This window comes from Mycteria americana, chromosome 1, assembly GCF_035582795.1.
Source record: "Mycteria americana isolate JAX WOST 10 ecotype Jacksonville Zoo and Gardens chromosome 1, USCA_MyAme_1.0, whole genome shotgun sequence".
Lineage (NCBI taxonomy): Eukaryota > Metazoa > Chordata > Aves > Ciconiiformes > Ciconiidae > Mycteria > Mycteria americana.
The window spans coordinates 192,881,542-192,904,404 of record NC_134365.1 but is presented as its reverse complement, the minus strand read 5'-3'; the positions used below and the strand labels follow the sequence as shown (position 1 = coordinate 192,904,404).

At 41.7% G+C, this 22,863-nt stretch overlaps 1 protein-coding gene across 4 annotated transcripts in view; it reads left to right on the top strand.

Moving 5' to 3' along the window:
* Positions 1-22,863, top strand: part of ATP7B (ATPase copper transporting beta) — a 48,916-nt gene that overhangs the window by 8,049 nt on the left and 18,004 nt on the right. For 3 of the 4 annotated variants that reach the window (XM_075490038.1, XM_075490047.1, XM_075490029.1), the window contains exons 3-7: positions 15,816-17,043; positions 18,655-18,891; positions 20,045-20,208; positions 21,116-21,277; positions 22,744-22,820. In XM_075490038.1, the coding sequence (XP_075346153.1) occupies positions 15,816-17,043; positions 18,655-18,891; positions 20,045-20,208; positions 21,116-21,277; positions 22,744-22,820 (1,868 nt within the window). Of the gene's footprint in view, positions 1-10,807; positions 10,919-15,815; positions 17,044-18,654; positions 18,892-20,044; positions 20,209-21,115; positions 21,278-22,743; positions 22,821-22,863 lie in introns of those variants that run through there. The other variant, XM_075490056.1, reaches the window with a different exon arrangement.

Here is a 22,863-nt window from a genome sequence, read left to right as displayed (position 1 = left end):
GCCCTACTGATAACATCACTGAGCTTGCAAAATAACATGTAGACTCACCTTATTCCCAGCTTTTTCAGCTGGAAGTTTGGGATTCTTGAGGGGCTGGGGACTATTTTTGAGTGTCTGTGATAGCAGACCCAAATCCTTCTTGGTTTTCTTTCTCCCTTATGCAGATAATAATGTCTGTGTGGCCATCTGCACCTAATCACAACATGAAGGGGATGATGAAGGACCACGTCTTTCACAGTCGTATCTTAACTTCTGTTTAAATCAACTATGAAACTGCTCAGGAAACTGCAAAACTTCACAGTGTGAAATTTTTACTGAGTTAGGCACCTCCATTATCAAACTTTAAAGGGGTCACATACTGAAAAAGAAACACGCTGCACTAATTTGTTCAAGGTGCATTTGTGCACATGTGTTTGTGTGTGCTTCTCTTTGCCTGGTTCAGGAAGCAAGAGAGAGATGAAAATCCAAATTGTTTCACATGAAGCCAGGACGAGGCAGGATTTGCATTCTGTGCTCACGTCTGGCTCCTTGGCACTGATGAAGAAAGAGAAAGGAGCCAGAAACTGGCTGCGGAGCAGGACAGAAGGGAGTTACAATTATTGGAGGAGACTGTTTGGCTAGTCCAGACATGAGAGATGCAGACACTGTGCCTCGTCACCTCCTCTGACTTATTTCTATTCTGGGGATGAAGAAAGCTTGAAAGGTCGGTGATTTTCCCATGGGGTAGATTCAATGAAAGATTCTCTTCTGGGGGGGTGAACTAGGGCTGCTTAAAAGTAGTTCTCTGCTGCACTATCTTTTCTTTCAAAAAGCAGAGGTACCAGGAGGGAATGATAAATGAACTGAGCCTGAATTTCCATAGATTAACATCTCTGCTTCCCAGGAACTGGGGGCAGTTAATAAATCTCAGAAGGTTGCTCAGCAACTCTCAGGATGGTTACCTTCTTTTATACTGAGCTGCAGAATGCATCGGTTTTGACTAAACATGTCCCTAGAAGAAACATTTTTTGTCTGGAGAACAGACTGAGGTGAACTCTGGAAATGACAGGATTGCTGAGAGCTGAAAAAACCCTCCATTTTGCTGTCAGAAAGCTTTTTTATATTTTCCTTTTCTCACAACTGCAGGCTTCCAGGAACTCTTTCTTTAGGAGTCAAATGTCTCCAGTTTCCTCTGTGTGCTCATGCAACAAACAAACACTGTTTTTACAGTGAGTTTGAGTCGTGATGAGCCAGTATGCATGCCACAGAAAGCAACCTGAGAAAATCTGTCTGCATTTGAAAGCAGGATTTTAACTGCATATTTCAATCCAGGTGTTAAATATTTCAGATAAAAATACTTATAAACAGAAAGAGGTTTACTCTGTATTGCCATTTCCCTTAGGTGTTTTTCAAAGCATCTGTTTGTATGGAAGAGATTGCATAAAATTAGTAGCAGAGTTTCCTGTGTTGATACTTTCATCCCTGACTGTCGCTTTAGTTCTGACATTTCCACCTGAATTCTTCCCCACTACTTGTTGTAGGCTGCCAGTGTTATTTGATGTAGTAGGGAATTATTATCAGGTATTCCAGCAGAAAAAAATAACAGCAAATATGTTTTCATCTTTATTTTTTATTTCTCCACTTAGTTTCTATAAGCCTCTGCAGTGAATCAGTATGGCTCTATCCAGCCAAGCTCCACATATTTTCATGGTCACTTGGAAGTATGTTTTGTCCACTGATAGAAACTGGCACCTCCCTGCCTGTGGCTCTTGCCTGAGAGTTGACTGTAAGTTCATGTGAGATATTAGACCTGGACAGGGCAGTGCTGTAATAGTTCCTAGCCCTGAAGAGCAAATAATTAACAGGATTTTTGTAGAAAAATAGGTTAGCTAAACAGCAGCTCACATACATTACAGTTTGGATCTCTGACAACTGGGAACAGCAAAGCCTCTACCCCTCGTGCCTGTAGCGTTCTCATCAGAGGTTTCCCTCCTCACTTCTTGCCTGCTGTGGCAGAGGGAGTCAGCCAGAGAGCTGGAAGATCTTCATCTATCTCCAAATTGGTAAGAAAAACCCACCTAAGGGCAGCACTGTAGTTAGGGAGGCCCCTGCCGCTGCCCCTCCTGTCCCTTCAGTCCCACCATGAGTACAGTGATGCCGAGGTCAGTGGCAGGTGAGCAGTGCCCCGGTTTGTTCGCTCATGGGAGGGCAGTAGCCTTGTCTTGGCAGCATGTGGCAGAGTCCAAAAGGGCAAGTAGTGGAGGACAGGTGAGAAGGGCCTTCGTGCCAGCCTGGCCAGGCTGTGTTTGAGCCCCTGTGGCCATAGGGTCACCTAAGAGATTACCCTCTCTGCAAGGGTGAGATCACAGAGAGGGCCCTAACACCTTCATGCCTTTTTCTACTCAGTAACTGCAACCAGTCCACAGGGAGAGGAGGGAAAAAAGGAGTCGAAGAACCAAATGGATGATGTAGAAAGTGGAAGCCCTTCTTCCCAGGCAGAGTTTTGCCTGGAACACCAAGAAAGCAGATAGGACTTTGCTCAGGACTCTGTGTTGGAGGAGCCCAGGTCCTCTGGTGAGGAGTGCTGCTTTCAAGCTTTCTTAGGGATTTGGGAATTGCTGGAAACTCCTGTCTTTCTGTATAGAAGTGGTTTCTGCCAGGATAAGATAGCCAGAAACAACTGTTAAGAGAAACTGAATTTGGGCTTGCCTTTACATATTTAGGCTGTCCTAACAAAGGCGGTATGTTTGTGTTTTAGACATGGCATCTGTAATGCAAACACAAGATGCTGTTTTGTCTTTTTTTCTTGGAATGGAGGTGATTATGGTGTATATAAAATGAAATGGGATGAAATGACCTTTTTTTCAGAGGCCAAGCAGTTTGACTTGGGATTAAACACCAGCCATAGAACCAGAAATACAGGCTTAAACCAGAGTTACTTTTCTTTTTTTTTTTTTTGGCCATTTTTCTTTTCTATGCATGCTTTACAAATATGGTATGCTTTATGTTATTTACATAGTGTCAGGTGTCTCATCAAAGTGAAGTCTCTGTCTCTGGCTGTGAAACATGACCACAAGAATGATTTGAAACAAGTGCTGGCAAGGAACTAATAGTAAATCTAAATGGTGGGGGTGCTACAGTTGGGGACAGTTTAGAGGATATCTATTGTATATGGAGGTCACTTAAGACATAGGCTTACATTCCTGATCTGTAGAGGGGAAAATTTAATTGCAGATTTGGTAGGGCATCTTAGGGTCTGCTATTAGTTTGCCTGCTACAGGGTAAATGGCTGCTTGCTTTGGAGAAAAAAAAAAGTCTTCCCATTTACTTAAATCACAATTCAGACACTTACCACTTTATTTATTCAAAACAAGTGTAAAAGGTATTTTTAAAACCCCACTACAAATACTGAGGTATTTACAAATAAAACTGGAATTAAGAACTTGAGTCTTATTTCTAAATGTGGATAGCAAATGTAGGTGACAAAAGCTATGATCTTCAGCAATGACTGATATAGTTCACAAGTAATAGGTTTTTCTGTCTTCTCAAATTAGCCTTAAAAATAGTTACTTTTGTACTATTACTCATTCTCAAGTTATATTTGAAATATTGCAGTTAAGATGGATAAAATGTGGGTCCTTTTTCTCTGTATGGAATTCAAAAAAGCTTTTGCTCAAACTTCACAAGCCAAAAACAGCTCTGAGCAAGAGCAAACCATGGACGCCATCAGAAAATTAAGTTGGAAACACAGAAGTGAAAATACTGGTTTCGTTGTGGCACTGCCCAACGAGTTCTGCCAGCCTTCTTCACCTGCTAGGTGAATGAACGTTACTGGAAATCTGGACTTGAATTAATTCATGCAGATTGCAATTGTTCTTTGCACTTAAACCCTGACCCAAAAGGTGTGCCTTTTGCTGTGGTAATACGATCAGCCTGGTAGTTTCCAGGCACATGAAAACAAATTCCTGCAGTATAAATAGACAGATAACACAAATTATCATAATGAAATCAACACTGCTAAAAGCAGACAAAGTACCAAGTCCACAAAATTTGCAATCATATTAGAAGCCATGGAATGAAAAAAATTAGTACGCGTTTTGGGGCCCTGTTACAAAAGAGATACTCCGTTGAGTTTTGCTGGTTTAGAGCAAACAAAACTTTTTTTAAATATTTAGAGAAGATTGAGTCTGCTTCCTGAAAAACTGAAGCCAAAGTCTGAGCTGATTTGATTTGAAATGAGGCCATCAACTCTTAAGCAATTTTATTCATGGCAGGTAGGAATTTAGTTCCTTGTATTTCAGAGTTATGTACGGTTTCCTCTTTTCTTATAGTGTAAGAAGTAACATTACTTATGATCATGCTTCTTCATCTGTTGAAAGAAATATGTACACCATTCATGCTATAGAAACGCTTGTGTATCTGGTGGCTGCCAGTTTTCTTAGGACTGTAGCTGAAGAGTTATCTTTCTGATTTCATGGCTCAAAACTAGGAGAAAATGTAGGTAAAGAGGGAGTTTTGTTGCCTCTTCAGTGCTAAAAAGGTATGCCCTTTTTTAAATTTTCTGTAATAAGTATATCAGTTAGTTTGGAGAAGTCAAGGACGTAGTTATGTACCGTGAATCTGACCAAGCTTCCACTGAACTTTCAGCTGCAGCAGATTGACTTCATGGGGGAAATGTGAGGCTTGTGCTGCTTAGTAGGACTGAAAAATGACTGCTGAGAAAGCACAAGGATTTGCTTGAAGAAAAAGTGCATACCTTTACTAACTACTTGGTTTTTGGCTTAAAGAGGACACTGACAGAGGAGAAATAGTTGTTTCACACAAGGGCTGGGTATTTCGTGGGTTCCCCCCCAAGCAATGTTGTTAACAACTTGTTGATAACTGTGAGTTACCAGCACTGTTGTTTGTGATGTTACTAGGAGCTTTGCAATACTTTTTTCCCTTTTTTTTTTTTTCTTAAAGCTCCAGTTCCTGCAGTTGCATTATATGTGAAAAAAACAAAGTCGATCCAACTCTGTTATGGTGGGGAAAAAATTCAAAAATTTTAGCTCACTGCATCCTGAAGACAAATTAAAAAGAACTCAAAATACTGTCAAATGTGAAATTGCTGGGGTTTTAGCCTCATATCATTGTTTGCATGCCTCAGAATGGATTGTATTTCAGTGGTTTAAAATGATGTCTGAGGAGGAGAATAGGAAAACAATTAACATTCAAAGGCAGACTGGATTTCTAGAGTAATGTATTAGTACTAATACATCCCTCTTTGCCCTGACGTGGTGTGCACGTATCTGAACCGGTTCCTCTTGTCTGTCTGTCAGATTAAGGCAATATGACCCCCTTACCTCCAGGCTCCCATTTTTTTCCTTGAACCCAAGCTTCTCATCTTTCAAGGCATTGTTAAGACTATTTTAAGTTGCTTTCTTTGGGCAAGGCCAGATCATCCTATAAAGCCAGGGATGAATGCACCCAGGAAGCACAATTTACGTGAAGACACATAGTTCTTTGTGTGTTTATCATATTCTCCGACAGTAGCAGGTAATGTAAAGGGGAAAACTCATGTTTTATCAGCTCTTGAGGCTTTAAGTCAAAAGGATTTCATTTTCTTGGGATGTTCTGCATTTTCTGACATGAAAATGCAAACACCTCTGTCTGACACTAGCAGAGAGCTGCAAAGGCAGTGGGCATATTTTCTGTTTGCCATCTAAACCTCACGCTACCAAACCTGAGTGACTCTTCCTGGTGAAACTCCTAAGCTGTGCAAAATCTAGGCTTGAACCATGACATGTTACTGTTATCAGATGAGACGGGCAACATTGCCTTTCTTATTTCAGCCTTCACTAAAATGCTAAAAAAGTAGGAGTCTGTCAGAGTTCAGCAGCAGGCAATCACAGCGGTTAGCTCCAAGCAGCTGCCTTGCTCCTCTGGCAGACATTGCCACCCTTGAGGTCCCGACATTGGATCCCTTCCTGAACCATAAGAGACTTGTAGAGCGGTTGGGATAGGGCAGGACCTCTGAGCTTTCAGTCTGGTGTATTAAGGTAAATAGAAATTGTTTGATTTTACAAGATGCTCAGCGGTTTCTGCTTTGTGAATGCTACCTCTTCTCCAAGAGCTGCTCGTAACTTAGTCAGCTGCACAGGTTTCATTTGCCATTGCCATACAGTTCTGCTTCAGCCAGCAGCTAAACTACATATTTTAAATCAGCTAGGCTGGTTGAAATATATCTTATGCCCCTTTCATCTGAAGAACTATAGCAAACTTTTTTCCCAGCCAAATAATTCTTTTTAACGTGAGTAAATATCTTGGAAACTGAAGGTGTTCAAAGCACAACCTCATGTGTTTCTTCTCTACTTCCAAATCAGTGTTCAGGACTCTGCGAAAGGCAAAGGACTATGGGGCACTAAGTAAGAACTTATCTCCGCTGCTTTTAGAAACAGATTTTTACCTTAGAGTTGCTCAGAAGTTGGGGGAAAAAAAGGACGAGTGAGGGGAATCAGAGAGAAGGTACTTACTAAACATGTCTTTATTCTGTCAGCCTAAGTTGGGCTTTGCTGGTGAACCTGACATGAAGAAGAAAAAAAAAACCCTTGTTTTTACAGTATGTTTCACCATATGATAATTTCATCAATATTAGTTACTTGTAGAAACATGCTAGGTAGGGTTTGGGATATTTTTAATAGGAAAGATACTGTCTGAGATGAGTGGACCAAGTACATACTTTAGAGCTGGCCAGAAACTGGAATTTCTGTTCTCTAAGACATTCTAGAATTTGAAATTTCCATTATTTGGAATTAGGACGCAGAGCTGAATTTCTGAATATCTTTGATTTGAGATTAGAGAATTGTTTTGTTTTAGAAGGACAAAAACCAGATTTTAAATATGTATGTATCTTTAGTGTGTAGATGTAGCATTAGCATTTAAAGACATTGTAATGAAAAGTTTTCACATAAGTCAAATTGTGTGATTTTCAATTGATTGTTTCAAAACCAGTTAAAATCAGTTAATTCCTAAAAGGATTTCACCTTTAACACAGTTTTCTTTTTCAGAAAAGTGTTCCACCTGAATTCAGGTGTATTTTTAAACGGTTTCATTGATAAATACAGAACAAACACAGATGCTTTACTCTTTGTAGTAATACTCTTTAGAAGGGCCATTTCTCAAAATGTTTTCAAAATAACCCTTTTTAAAAGTTTAATATTATCACCGATCTCATATATTAAGACAATGATACAAAATAGTGCTACAACAGTATTTTGAGTTTTGCTTCATTGGCAGAAGACCTTCTTTTTCCAAGGATGGTTCTTAACTCTGGAGTCAAGAACTAGATGGTATGAGCACAGCGAAGGATTCATCTTTGTGGGGAAGTTATGACAGGAAGACAAGCCAGGATGCTAATGTCCTGCATGGTGGCTTTCTGGACCACTGTCTTTGTGGCAAGGGTGAGAGGGATGTACCTCTGCTTTTGGAAGTAAAAAGAATCTGAATTTGTCCTGCCAGACAGGTGGAGTGTCATCCATTCCCTCAGGTTTTCATGACGTGACATAGATGTGCTGAGATTTTGACCCAGTGTGCTAACCTCTGCATAGGAGTACATTTGGTGACTTTTTCCAACAAGTCCAAGAGATTCTGATTAAACGTAAAACAATTATTTTAAGGCTTGCCTGTGCAGTGAGGACACTGCATAGCCAGGGAGGATGTGAACTGATGACACATCAACTATATTATATACATTCCCTGCATGGCCATTCTTTAGGTGTCACTGTTCAGGGGTGTCTTCAGAAGTGGACTGCACTACTGTGGGCTTAGGGAACTTGAGATCCCACTCACCAAGTTAGCACAGTGCTGTGAATTTGCTGCAGGCAATCCCAGAGAAATGTATCCAGACTTGGCTCAAGGCACTTCTAGTGATGGTACCTATCATGTGTATGGCTGTCTAAATTAGATGTCCCTGTAGTTGCCAGGGGATTTAAGGGGAACTGAGTTTGCCAAGGGGAATATCTTCTTTTTTTTTCTTTACTTTCTGGCACTAATTGCTGGTTTAATTTTGTTTGTTTGTTTTTTAGTAAAGCTTGCTGATGGTAAAGAGGCACATTTTAAAAAGTATAAATATTGTACTCACTCTTTTTTTTCCCTTCTAGAAACAAAGAATGAATGTTCTCGTGCCTTAAATGAGTGAAAGACCTTCGGTCTAGGAACCTTATCTAATGATACAATCACAGGCACGTTTTCAGTGTTAGAAAGGACCACATTTTACCCAAGAAATCCCTGTAATTTCATAGAAGAAAGAAGTGATAGAAGTAATTTCATAGAAGAAAGAAATGGAATAGCATTGCCCTTTGTAGGAGCTGTGATTACGCACATGGCCACAAGGAGCTAATGCCTGGCTTGGCGGAGTTAATTATGCACTGGCTTGCTGCACACAGGTCATGTTTGACTAGCTTGTGAAAGGCAGCCTTGGCTGAGCTTGCTGCAACGCCGTGTGCAAAGATTAGCAGTGCTGAACGCAGTTCGGTAAGCACAAAGGATGCCAGTTGGTGGGAACCATTTAAACTGGCAAGAAGAGCAGGTAGCTGAGTGCAGCGAGCAAGTGTACGCAAGGATCACAGGTTACATCTGGGATTTCGTGACGAATGCCTAATGAGCATGTTGATTAGACAGGTGGAAATCTTCAAGCCGTTGTAAATGTAGCTGAAAGAAGTGTGGCCGATAAGACACCAAATAACTGCTCTCGTAAAGGTTTCCCTTGGCGTTGCAATATTTAAAGCCTGGAAAGATAATGGAGAGAAAATTGGACAATAAAATGAAAAGGGAACTGTCCTGCTTAGCTACTTTAAACAACAACAACATAACCCTCGTGTCTATTCGTAAGCGGCAGGCAGCACATGATGTGCCTGAACTACTGATTTTTGGTGAAAAGTCCAACACAGGATCTCCAGTAAAAGCAAGCAGTAACTTGCAGAAAGAAGAGAAACTTTTGCAGAGTTACTCCATGGGAATACCAGAAGTCAATACAGTTGAAAGACAGGTCAGTGAGCTGGTGTGTGGGTTGGGAGGGAAGAGGTGTTTCTGAACTGGAGAATTTAAAACAAAGTAGCGGGTTGGATGCGGGTTGTATATTAAAGGAGGTTAAACCTTCTTTATCTAAATTGTCTCAATCCCCTATGTATGCCTGCCCCATAACAAGCAGTACACAAATGCAAAGTCCTCTGGAGATCCTCTGAAAGTAATCTTTGAAAGCGGTTGTTAATGATGAGTTATGCTGTTGTAACTAATGAGCATTTTTTCAGCTCCACCTCTAATAATATAGAGTGGGGATTCTTAGTAAGGAAGCATATTAGTATTTCTCCTTTTAAACTGCAATTGCTTGAGTAGTTGGACAGCAACTCATACCAGGTTATTCTCTGGAAAAATAGAAAATGCAGAAACATTAAAAGGTCCTAACTGTAGGTAAGTATTTTATGTATAACTACTAAGTGGATGCTAGCGAAAGTTCTTGATAATACATCTGTGGCAACATTACTTTTTTTTATTCAGTGTTGTATATAACTATGGTATTTTTGGAGATTAACTGTTGTGGAGAAGAGGCTTAGAAAGATCAATGCTGATAAAAACATGATGAGGTTTATTATTTTAAAAACAGTTTTTTCTATTTAAAAGGTATGTAAATTACAGTAATATAGTTTGGATATCGTGAATATTTAAGGAAAAGAAACTCTCATAACCAATTTTGTGGCCTTTGAAACTGCGTATGCTTAGAATGGCTTAAATAATTAGCGTCAGACTGCAATGAAATAACAGTCAGGACAGACCAAATATACCTGAAGGCTTTTTCTGCCTCGAGTTACTTCTTATATTATAAATGTTTGCTAGAAAACAATCATGACATAAATGACTTTGTTCTACCAAAGGATCTCTTTTCTGTATTCAGTTCACTGGGATATACGCATTGCTTGTACTGGAGCCGTGAAGAACATCACAAAGTGTTTTGCTTTAAATTCTAAATTAGAAACAATCCCTTTACCATAAGGCTTTCCCCTTTCCCAGTAAACCAAGTGTGGTTTACATAGCTCCCTTTAATTTAAAAGTACCTGTTAAGGTCTCTAAGGTTTGTTAACTACAGTGTTATCATTTCAGTAAGACTAGCTGCAACTGCCTAAATCTTTCCCCATCATCTGTACTGTTGGAGAAACCTTTTGCCAGATGGGGAACAGCAGGCCCTTGGCAGAAGCATTAAGGCAACTAACTTAGTATTTTGAAAACAAAAGCACCATAAAGGTTGCTTTAAAGCAATCTTTTCATTGACTCTTGATTTACAGGTGGAAAGGATGTGTTTTCCCTCGTTTAAGACTCAGGAACTGTTTGGAAAATAACATGTTGTGTTACAAGTAGTTACTGAAAAGAGTAGCTATTGACATTTGCTAATCTTTGCTAAGCTTGGGGGAAGAGGGAAGGAAGAACAACCAGTTAAGATCTAATACATTTAAACAACATATGCTAACAAGATGGATGGACAAGTTGCACTGAAATTTGTTAAGGAGGATGAGGGTTGAATTTCTGCCCACTCAGAAGTGCTGCTGTTATAGGCATGAAATTGAAGACTTGGAACCTTTGATGTTCCTGAGGCTGCTCTGCCCTCGTTTTGTTGTTCACTGGCTGCCTATAACAAACTGGGAAAGCATCTGAAGCATTTAATTAATGGTATGTGGCTTTTCAGTTGTGTTACCGCCTGCCTGAATCCAAAGCCGTGAATCAGCAGGTTGTGAAAGAATGAAGCAGGAAAGGTAAAGCAGCAACACAGATAAGATAATTCTTGGGCAGTTGTGTGCTCAAAGGCAAGAGGGTGACAGCTAATTTCAGCCTGTGGAGGTACAGGGAGAAGAGCAGCCCAAAACCTCTGAAGATACTGGGCGAGAGGTTCAGTGAGATCCGGCATTCGTGGGTGAACAGATGGGGAGAGGCAGAGGGGAAGGTGCTGAATGGGCCCAGCCCAGTTTCCTTGCTGGGCCGGCTGACTGCCTGGCATCTCCGTGAGGAGTCCGTCGCTTGAATTTCAGGATGTGAAAATTAGCATCCCTGCAGGCCAGGTGAAGGAGGGCAGGGCGGGAGGGCAGTGCCAGCCCTGGGGGGAGAGCCTTGCTGGAGCACCAGAGAGGAGCAGTGGCCGTGTGGGATCTCGGTGTGGGTGATGCTCGGGGAGCTGTGGGGTGCACCTGGCACGGCCTCAGCCTCATGCTGCAGAGGCCAAGAGCTTTACACTGGCGTTTTGGTGGTGGCTGCACCTCTTGGGAAGGGGAGGTGGGGGAGTGAGGGATGGCTTTTGCGGTGACAAGCCACCCCACGAGGTGACCATGGAGCACAGAGGTGGGGGGAGGACAGGGACCCAGCCAGGGGTGGCTAGCGGCCGGTGTGCAAAGCTGAGGAGGGCACAAACCTTGTTGAATTTACAGCCATGGGGTTGCATCCATTGTCAGGACACCGGTCACCATGTGCTGTACGGGAGGGTCTCACCCCGTGCTGTGGTTTCTTATTCTTTGGGTTGTTTTTTCCCAGTTCAGTTGATTTTCTTACATTTATTCTGTATCCCCTCGCTGCTGTGTTAAACCCTTGGCCTTTGCACTTCTGAATGGGAGTACCCAAAAGAAATAACCCATTTTGGGGGACAGTGGGGCAGCCTGATGCCAGGTCTCTGAGGGCAGCCCTTGATGGAGCGGTTTTACCCCACCAGTCACACAGTCCATGGACAATGACCACCTTTACCCCTGGACCAGCTGCTGAGCTCTGGATGCTGTAACGCCAAGAGCTGCGTGTCAAGCCAGGGCTCAAGACTTGGTGCTCCCAATCCAGCAGTGTCTCCCTGCCCTGCTCCACCTCCATGCTTTCCCAAAAGGTTAGTCCAGCCCCAGGGCATATTCCTGTCAGATGATCTCCTTCCTGCTGGCTGGAGGCAGTCAGGATGGGGAGCAGGACCCTCCACTTCTTCCTCCTGTCCCCAAGCCCTGCTTTGCCCTAGGGCAGGCATGAGTGCTCCAGCTCTTGTCTGGGGCAGCAAGGGTCGTTCTTCATGCCAGTGGGTTTGCTCTGAAATCCTTGTACTGGGAGCTGGGCTTCAGATCCCATGCTCATGCACATCAACCGTTTCAGTTGCTACTTGTCTTGGGTCCGGTTCAGAGCTGTCTCCTGTAGATGGGATTGTTTTCCATCCAGCTCTGGTGCTTTCTTTAAAGCTTCCCAACTACTGCTGCTTCTGTGTCAATGGGTCTCTTCTGAATTTTCTTCTATTTTTTTTTTCTATATTGTTTAAATGAGCTTCATAATACCGCTTTCTGTAGGGATTCTTAGCTTTCAGAGTAGAGCCTCGCTCTGCTGTGCATTTTGAGTTGCAACTTTTACATGCAGAACAAGGGAGGGAAAGAATTGTCATAATTTCATGTTTTCATTATTAACATATTTTTTACATAGTCACTGTAAAAATATGTGTGAGACTGGTGGAGCAAACAGACTTGGTGTACACCTGCCCTTAAAAGCAAGCAGGTCTCCTTTGGTGTGAGAGACAAAACAGTAACTGCAGCCAGTTCTTTCACACTCCTGTATGGATGTGGAGTCAGATGCATTTTCATTATTTCATTGGGATTTCTCTCTAGGCAGAAGCAAGCAGGAGGGGCAACACCTGGGAATCCCAGGCACCTTTTTTGCCATCTTTGGAGGTGGCTGCTTCTCTGATCCTCTTGCAGATGGTGTCTCTGCATTACTATACAGCCTCATAGATGCCATTTTATGTACGGGTGTTAGCTGGTATCAGGAAACCCTCTTCTGAGACCTAGTGTGTGCCTGAGGAAACCTACGGGCACATTTCTGCATGCCTCATGTTTGTGTCCTTACGTGAACCTGCTGTTTTCCTCTGATCTAGTGTAGAAACACCCCTTCTTGCAAGTACGCACACAGATGTATTTGTGCCCTCGGGTTTTTTTGTAGCTGTTAAGCAATACTAAAGGCTTTGTAAATACTGTGTTTGAACCTGTGCACGTTTCTGGTTTTTGGGGAGAGATTCTTCAATGATTTGGCATTTGTGTGTGTATGGTTGGTTTTTTTTTAAGGGAAATAAACCTTTTTTTTTTTTTTTATAACCACATCCCCTCTCTAATTTTATCCTTGTCATTTAAAAATTTGTGTGCAAGGATTTTTCTCCTACAGAGCATAAACATCTGGTTTTGTCAAATAACAAACAAAATATTTTTGCCAATTCTTCTGAACGTTGGGATAGCTTTTTATCCAAACTATAAAGTGATGGCCAAGTTTTGATATTTCTATGGCTTACAATGCATTGAAATAGTAGAATCAGTCCTTGCTTTTATGTTTTTCAAAAGACTGGAGGATGAGAAATACCCTTTAATCTTTTTATACATTTAATTGGAATTGCTTTTATATCACTGGGTACCTAGGAAGACGGAGATGGTTGGTGAGCGTGGGGGTGGAGGGAAGGCAGTGGAGGACATAAAGCGTGTGATGGTTCCTGGTTTTCATCTACAAGTGGCTGCCAGAAACACGGTGAAGGAGAGCAGGAGAGCAGAGCCCGTCTCTCATGCTCTGTTTCACCAAAGGATGCAGAAGGCAAATGCCTTTGTCATATGAGCCAAAGTAAACGTACAGGGTGAGCTCCTGTAACTCACATGCGGATTCTCGCTTTATCGGGTGTTTGTGATAAGAAAGGCCACTGTGATCAAAGTGTCCTTGGGGGGCTGGGGACAGGGGATGTGAAGAGGAGATAAGGGACAATATTCAAATAATGTTTCTTGAGGTAGGCATTAGAATAAATGCAAATCTGAGTTTCAGCAGCGTTTGAAATGCGGTGGGTGAGAGACTGTTTTCATTTGCAGACTGGCTTCTTTTCCGTATACGAGGCCATATTATTATTTTAAAGTGTGGGAGAGCACAAACAGGAGGAAATAAACATGCAGTCGTCTTTGTGTGCACTTAAATGTGGAACAACCTCTACAGGGAGGTCCAATTAACTGTTTATATTTTGTTTTGAAAGAAAGGGCTGGTTGTGTGTTTCCACGTACGTTGGGGATTTCAGTAACTTCTGGGAAGGAAAGTGTAAGGAGAGGCGTACGTGCCCCGGGTGCTGCCAGGCCTGTGGGAGGGAGAGGTAAAAGGGGATGTCGAGGCTAAAATATTCCCATGACTCTTCTTCCCCAGCATCCCCGGAGCATAGCCTTGAGGCCAAGCGGAGAGGGAGTGGGCATGGGAGAGAGCTGACAGTCAGGATAGCGAGGAGCTGCACCGTAACGCTGAAGAGTTGAAGTTGCTCATTCCTCCTCCTGTTCTAATAAATACAGTATGGAGAAGGCTGAAAGCAAATTTCTCGTGTTAAATTTTTGCCATTTTGGTCATGACCCCAGACCTCATTATTCCCAAGCTGTCTAAGCGTGAAACAAAATCAAGTTAATGAATTTTGAATACTGCGTCAAATGAACTGGATGCAGTCTAGTGTTAATAAGCGGCCTAAATGCTTCTCATCCATGCTGCGGTACCAAGGAGGGAGTTTTCTTCTCAGTGGTAGGAACAAGATTTGTGGTACTGGGCCTGATCCAGTGACCCCCCTCCCTGCAGTAATGCCCAGCGTTAGGTGCTTTACTGAATGGTGGAGAGCCAATGGCTTTACACGCGAGTGAATAGATTTGTCACAGTAGCTTGCATCTAGATATTTAGTAGTTAAAGCTGCCTTAAGTCACAGACATGAATTTTGATGTTCTTTCCATGAAACCTGACAATACGGGACTTGTCCCTCACTTCTCAATCTTCCTTTTGGCGCCAGCAATTGGTGCCAGCAATCACTTGGCGCCAGCAATTTCCTTTGATGACAGAGTCTGTGCTCCGATTACCTGTTCTGCGAAAAGCATTGCCTTTATCACTTTTTTTTTTTTCAAGATTTCATTTTCAGTTGAGTTGAGTGCAGTAAACTGTAGAGTCCTAGTACTATGGAACCCTTGATCTGGCTGACGGAAAGTCCAATTCTGGCTGATCTGCTTCAATACTGGCCATTACATCCTAAAAATTGGTGTTGGATCGAACCAGTGAGTTCTTGCAGCTCAATATATCGTCTTTCTTAGGTGCCTCACAAAGAGGTAGATGAAACTAAATCATAGTGGAAGTATCTGCGTATAGGTCTGTGTCTTTTCAAATCTTTGCCAGATACAGATTTTAACTTAAAGATCTGTATATATGCAGACAGCCCAGGCCCTTGTGTGCACACGTACAGATCTTCAGATGTCATGCAACTGGTCCTCTCTCCACCAGCTGGTTTCAGGCTCTTGGGAAATTCTTGATTTTGTTTTCTGTTGTTTGATTTGGTTTGGGTTGGGTTGGGTTGGGTTGGGTTGAACTCCTGCTGAGCAATAGCAGGTTGGATAAACTGAACTGGCTTCTGACATTTGTGGAGAGACATTCAGCATACTCTGCTGTGACCCTTTGTGCAGGTGACAGTGTGCTCTGAAGAGCAGGGCTCTGGCTGCATGGTGAAAGTGCCCTGTGGCTGCAGAGAGCTCAAGTTTTAAATGATTGGATTGGAAATATTGAGACAATTTTGCTTTTATATCCCTAGTGAATATTTTTTAAATTGCTGCTCAAGAGAAGTGTCAGAGGCCTGATTCATCATTGTAGGCATAGCTAAATGGTAATATATTGAGAGTGTAAGTTAACATTGTGAAGCGTTTTGGTGGTATAGACTGACTTGAGAGCACTTCTCATAAGTGCTTGAGAACACATGCAGAATATTGCTGCTTTTACAGTGCTAAAGATACATGCATTTTATTTTTACTTTTCCTCTTGCTCTTTAGGCTTTGTCCAACACTGATTCTCCTCCTGACTGTGAGCTGGAGCCTACAATGAAACACAATTTTGCTTTTGACAACATGGGTTACGAGGAGAGCTTTGAAACTGCACCCTCTCCATCTTCCCAAGAACACACTGTGGCAGTCAATGTTGTGGGAATGACTTGCCAATCTTGTGTGCAGTCGATAGAAGGCCGAATTTCCAAGGTGAAGGGCATTGTGAGTATTAAAGTCTCCCTTGAGCAGAACAACGCTGTAATAAAGTATCTGCAGTCAGATATAAGTCCTGAACAGATTTGCCAGGAAATTCAGGATATGGGCTTTGACGCCAACATAGCAGAAGAGAGGTTGACTACAGCGACCGTAAATTTGTCATGCTTGAGAGAAGCAGTAGTTAAGCTTCGGGTAGAAGGCATGACATGCCAGTCCTGTGTCACCAACATTGAAGGAAAGATCAGGAAACTGCATGGTGTGGCGAAAATCAAGGTGTCACTTGGTAACCAGGAAGCAATTATTGCTTACTATCCCTACATCATTCAGCCTGACGACCTCAAGAGCCATATCAGTAACCTGGGATATGAATGCACCATTAAAAGTAAATCAGCCCCTTTGAAGCTTGGTGTCCTCGATCTCGGGCACCTGCAGAATGCAAACCCCAAGGAGACACCAGCAAGTCTCGAGAGTGGTGGGGTGGATCCACCGGTCGCCAAGATGAGTGGCACAGCTACAGTGGCTGTACGGATAGAAGGCATGCACTGCAAATCCTGTGTCAGAAACATTGAAGGAAATATATCAGATCTTCCTGGCATACAAAGTATTAAAGTGTCTTTGGAGCATAAACGTGCTGTGGTACAGTATAGCCCAAATTTAATTACCCTGTCAGCTTTGCAGCAAGCTATTGAATCCCTTCCACCTGGAAACTTTAAAGTATGTCTCCCTAATGGTTCAGAAGTTAATAAGGGAGCATCTCCATCACCTGCTTTGCTATGTGATCTCTTCAGAGAGCCACTGCAAGACACGACACGCACAGCTGTTATTAGGATTGATGGCATGACCTGCAATTCCTGTGTACAGTCCATAGAAGGGACCATATCACAGAGGCAAGGAGTGCAATGCATAGCAGTTTCTCTAGCTGACAGAACTGGGACCATACATTATGATCCAGCTGTCACTAATGGAGAAGAGTTAAGAGCTGCCATAGAAGACATGGGGTTTGATGCTTCTGTGCTGACAGGTAACAGTGTTTTTTCTTCCATGGGTAGCGTGCCAAGCTGGGCCATGTGACACCTGCATTGAGACTCTCTTCTGGAGAGAAACTCTTAGAACATCACATTGGCATTGTCTTTTCTAAGGGACTGGCCTGCTCTGACCTCACTTAGCAAGGGAGAGAGAGTTCAGCTGTGAAGCACTTTATTTCAGCCCTTAATAATGCCACTAGTGGGTGGAAGAGTTGAGTTACATTATGAAGCCAAAAGGTTTGGAAGTTGGTACAAGGTCTTGCAAATAGCTGATCCTGTTACCCACTGAAGTAGGTTTCCTCCTATGTCTACAGGCTGCTGTAAGTAGACCTATCAAACCAAATGTTTTCATTTATGTTCCAAAATACTAAAACCCATAAACTAAATGCAATCTTTCATTTAAAACCACTTTTTACCTAGCTAAAATCTCTTTTTAGTGTCCTCATCCTTTGACCTTTATTTCTTGAGTATTTTTACTAGCCCTACTTTACTAAGCCTTGCTTTAGTAAAGTAGGGCTAGTAAAGCTACTAAGCAGGCCCTACTTACCCTGCTTGCAAGGTAAGTGGCAAGATGCAGGTACTCTTTGGTGGGAGCAGGTGCTTTTAAATGTCAGCTGCAGCACAGTTTGTACATTTTGTACATGAGCTCAATGTTTAAGAAGTTGCTATGGCGCACAATCTCGTCACTAGTGAATTTCAAATACGACAATATTTATCTGCTTCAACTCAACAGATTTGCTTTGAGATACTGATGTAGTTTACCTGGAATTAATTAGTTTGATCAATAAACCACATCCTATTAGCTTTTCTCATGGGTCTAATCCCTCTGAATCTGAGAAACTGGTACAGATGAGGAGGAGCCTGTATGTGGTGTTTAATTATGATTTGTTTGGTTTCTAATTTGTTGGTGGGAGACTTCCTGATCCATCTGTGGAAAAGGAGGGGAGCCCCTGTGTTTAACATGTTCAGAAGCAACTCTTGCTCCTTTACACAGACCTCTGCCCAAGGGAGGCAGTTTGTGAACGCAGCTGGAGCTGTTGGGTGTCTGTTCAGTATCTGGTAAAGAACAAAAATGATTGCAACAGGCCTGTATGTGCGGAGGTCTTCCAGGTGCTGCAAATCCTTCCAGTAGTCGTTTTGCAGTACTCGCAGTGTAAATATTGTGCCATAAGGAGAAATCTGTTGAGAAACTTGTCCTTTACCTTGTTTGAGGTGAAGTACTCCCAGTCCTGCATAGATGACAAGGAGAGAATGCATGTGAGGCTGGACTGCATTCTCTGTTGGATAAGGACCCTCTAGATACCAATATATCTTTATTGAGTGGAGGTAGCTGTCAGGTCTAGGCATTGAAATTGGAGGGAATCATTTGCCATGTGAAAGTGGAAAACCGGTTCTGTAGGGTTAAATGGTCACACAAGTGGTACTGGTGAGTGTATATTGTTATACGCATATCTATATTATTTCCATGAAGAGAGCAAGATTACTATGTCACCTTTCAAACAACTAAGAGACTTTGCATGATCGATAAATGTGACCTGCTTGTAGTTCTACATCATCCAACCGCACTGTAGATGGTGTTTGTTCAGTTTATTGTGCATTTATTCAAGATACCACTGCTGGAGAACGTGGGCACTGGCCTGACACCAGCAATGCTGCCGTGCAGCCTCAAGTTCCAGAGCCTCCTCACCAAGGCTGTGCCTCGGATGCTTTTCCAGACAGTCCTCACCTTGATGGACCAAACCAGCCCAGCGGAGTGACAGCTGAAAAGTGTTTTTTACAAATCACAGGCATGACCTGTGCGTCGTGTGTGTCTACCATTGAAAGAAATTTGCAGAAAGAAGACGGTAATAAATTTAAGATTCCTATAATGAGTCTATAAGGGATTATGGGTTGGAGAAGGTATTCTATGCAGTTAACGAAGAGGCTGTGGTACAACACGTTGAGGTTAAATAGACTTAATGCTCTTTCTTAGTGCTAATATAACTACATCACTGTTTAACTGTCCTACTGCACTGGTGGACAAACGCGATGGACATACTTGTGTTGTAACAGTAAGTTGTTGTAATGTGATCAAAATTTCAAATAAGGCTCAAAACAAGAACAGAGAAATGGTTCTCATTTAGTTTTCAGGGCCTTATTGCTTTACAGAGCAATCCGTCTCTTCCAGAGATGTTGAGAGCTCTGACACATTTGTGATGTGAAACTTACCCTTCAGGGCACATTTGCACAAGCAGGTACAAACAAATGCGTGGCTCCAGTGCCTGGGTAATTAGATTAGCTTAGGTACAGCAAAGCTTATTATGTTAGAAGTCTGCAGACTGGAGCTGCCTTTCCTCTGGCCATATAAGAAGATGAACAGGTGAACCTCAGCATTGTCTGCTTTAATTTGTATAGGCATGCCTTTGGAGGGTTTTGCTTATTGGTTCCTGCGCCCCCAGTCTCCCAGTGATGGTCTCACTGCCTTGATTTAAAAATGCAAGAAACCATTAGCACTTCAGAACAATTTTTTGCCTGTGATTTTTATGTTTTGCTTTTTAATTCTAAATGTAGATTTATGTGGTTTTATTTATTTAAAAAAAGAAGAAGAAAAAAACACCAAAGGGAAAAAGCAAAGAAAAAGGCCTAGCATTGTGCTGTGGGGTTTGTTTAGGGCTTTCCAAACTTAGAGAGTCCAGGGTAGAGCTTGCAGCAATGAGTGCAAAGATTGCTTCTGAACATCCTTTTTGTCTCATTAGATCATAGAAAAACTCATCTCCTTCCCTGTGTAATTTTTGAGGTTCCTCTTGTTGCTAAAGGGAACCGTGGTGTGGCTGGATCTCAGTAAAAACTTTGCTGTTGTGACTAGAGAACAACACTAGAAGGAGGCAGAGAGAAATCATTAGGCTTATAACATCTCTAAGTTGTTACAGCTCTCATTGACAATCACTTGTAATATTTTATTTTTCTTTCCCTCAAAGGAGCTACATTATCTAATTTTTTTTATTATTGCCACTGCAGGAATTGTTTCAGTGTTGGTAGCACTGATGGCAGGTAAAGCAGAGATAAAATACAAGCCAGAATTCATACAGCCTCTTGAAATAGCACAGCTGATCCAGAATTTGGGTTTTGAAGCTACCGTCATAGAAGATCATGCAGAAATAGAAGGAAATGTGGAGCTTCTTGTAAGTCATGTGTATTTTAAATTATATGTTGGTTTTGGAAAAGTCAGGTCTGGAAGAATCATTTTCTTGCAAATGCTTTTGTTTAAGGAGTTGTGGCTTCAGCAGGTCAGTTCTGGCTGGTGACACTGTTTTTTCTTAATTGCAGAAAAAACAAAATCAATTTGTCTTAGAAGAACCTGTCCAAAGGTGCTGAAATAAAAAGTGATAGTTGTATGCACAGAATAGACTTTTCTTAGCAAGGAGAAATGAAACAGAACTTTTCTGTGAAGGCACTTCAGTCAACAGTACAGACTGAGCAACGGAGAATGTATCACCAAATACGTGTTGATAATGCCTGGGACTTTATCAACAGAGATCTGAGAACTTTGGGTAAAATTAGTAAATTGTTTATATGAAGGACAGGTTCTTCAAAAGTCTACTTTTATTCTCTGACATATACCTACTAGAAGACAGATAACAACAGTCTGCAGTTGTGCGAATAGATCAGAAAGTGGGAACATGCCTTACTGAAGCCACAGGAAAATTTAAGTAAGCGAGATTTAGTAACGAGTAAGTTACATATGCAGAGTTTCACTTTGACAAGGTTACTATAGCTGCTGATAGAAATATATTAGCTATACTATTATAGTTAACACAATGTACAAGTGCTGCTATACAAATATATAGCTGTGACTATAACTGCTTGTTGCAGAATTTTATAATAAAAGTGGAGAGTTATGTTCTCAGCTTTGTTTCATTTAAGACAGCTCTATAAAATCTTCATGCTGAGGCCTTGGGTCAGTACCAGCAGAGCTTGAATAGTTATTGGTGCCTTTGTGACATGGGGATGCCTTGTCTCAAATTCATCCACAAATACTGGGTGAATGTGGGGGACTGCTAACGGTACCTAAATTTGTCTTTTCTTTAGATTACAGGGATGACTTGTGCTTCTTGTGTTCACAATATTGAATCCAAACTCATGAGAACAAATGGCATATCCTATGCCTCAGTTGCACTTGCTACTTGCAAAGCTCACATCCAGTTTGATCCTGAAATTACTGGACCTCGAGATATTATAAAAATAATTGAGGTAGGCTTTAGAAATTTTTTATGTATGAACAATTATAAGGTGAAGTTAAAGAGGAAATAAAGCAGCTGATATTTGAGAGGTTTCACTGACTTTTGCAGATGACATGGTAATTGCTGTATGTTTTTATGCTCTTGTGGTGAAGCTGCTGTGCTCCACAGTAGTGCATAGTCTCCCAGGCTGTTAGTCTAAAAACACACCCTAAAAACTACAAAAAGAAGCCTTTTTTATCTATATCTGGTAAAAGCATCATATATTCGTAGTTCTGTGTGTAGAATCATGTGTCTCTGATTTCCAGTCATTTCAGTGTTGATACTTCAGAAAAAAATACTACTTTCTCTTGCCAGTGAAAGAGGCTGTAAAAGAAGTTTTGCAACAGGTCATACCACAAGTATTACACATCTCTGTATACATTGGCATTTATTCCCGCACCAGTTCAGAGAAGAACTTTTTAAACCGAAAGAGCTTGTGATACAGCCACTAAAGGAAAAAAATCCTGGCTTACCAGTAACCACACAAATCATAAAATCTGCTGTTATCATGGCCCAGGTGTGGACAAAATTTTTGCTTCTCTGCCCCACCGGAAGGGAAGAGAACTTACTGTATGAGGCACACACAGTGAGCAGTCAGGAGGACAGCAGAGAAAGTTTGCTTTTCATGTTCTAGAGTATTTACTCAGAAAAAAGCTCCTAGACCACAGAATTGATGCGGCAGCAGTGATGAAAATGTTGACTAGTAGACTCTTCAGGCTGGCAGAGTAGTTCTGTAAAGTGCATCTTGCCACAGGAGCATCTCATGATGCAGATAGGAAGTTTAAATGTATTGTGCTTGCAAGTGTGCTTTGGGTTTTTTGTGGTTTTTTTTGTCGGTGGGGTGGTTCTTCTGCAGTAACTCACTGAAGTGTCAGGCAAAACTGGCTTTTTGCATATATTTGTTTCTGGGATGCTTGGCCCTGCAGTTTGTTTTCTTACAGGTTTAAACTGACTCTAGCCATTTTGATTTTCAACTTCAGGTGTATCCACTCAAGTAACTCAGTCTTAAGGAGATGCTTGCAAGGTTGACTAGCCCGGTGGCTTGTAGATTTTTACCTTCCTTTGTGGTATTTCCCATCTCTCGTACTTATTCCAGTGGAGATGAAAGGGCATAAATTTCCCTTGAGGAGGAGGGCAACAGAACTCCAGCTGTCAGTGGGAGCTTCCTGTACCTAAGAAACCTGGGACACTGCATCTATACACTGTGTCCATGTATAGGTAGCAGAAATCCTTTGCAGTCCACATTTTGAGTACTGTCTGAAATATCCTCTCATGTTGGAAGGATCTAAAAATAAATAAGAAGTCGGCATTTATTAAATATGGAACAGTGTCCTTTTCTGACATTTCTTCTAAAAGTAGTGTCATTTAAATATGTTGTAAGTAATATGGTTAGTTTAATCAAAACTAAGTAATCTTTCCTCCCCTTTCAATAAAAAGGAAATTGGCTTTCATGCTTCTGTGGCTAGAAGAGTTCCAAATGCACATAACCTGGATCATAAAAAGGAAATACAGCAGTAAGTATTTCTCTTTCTGTCTCAGTAATGAACATGTATAGAT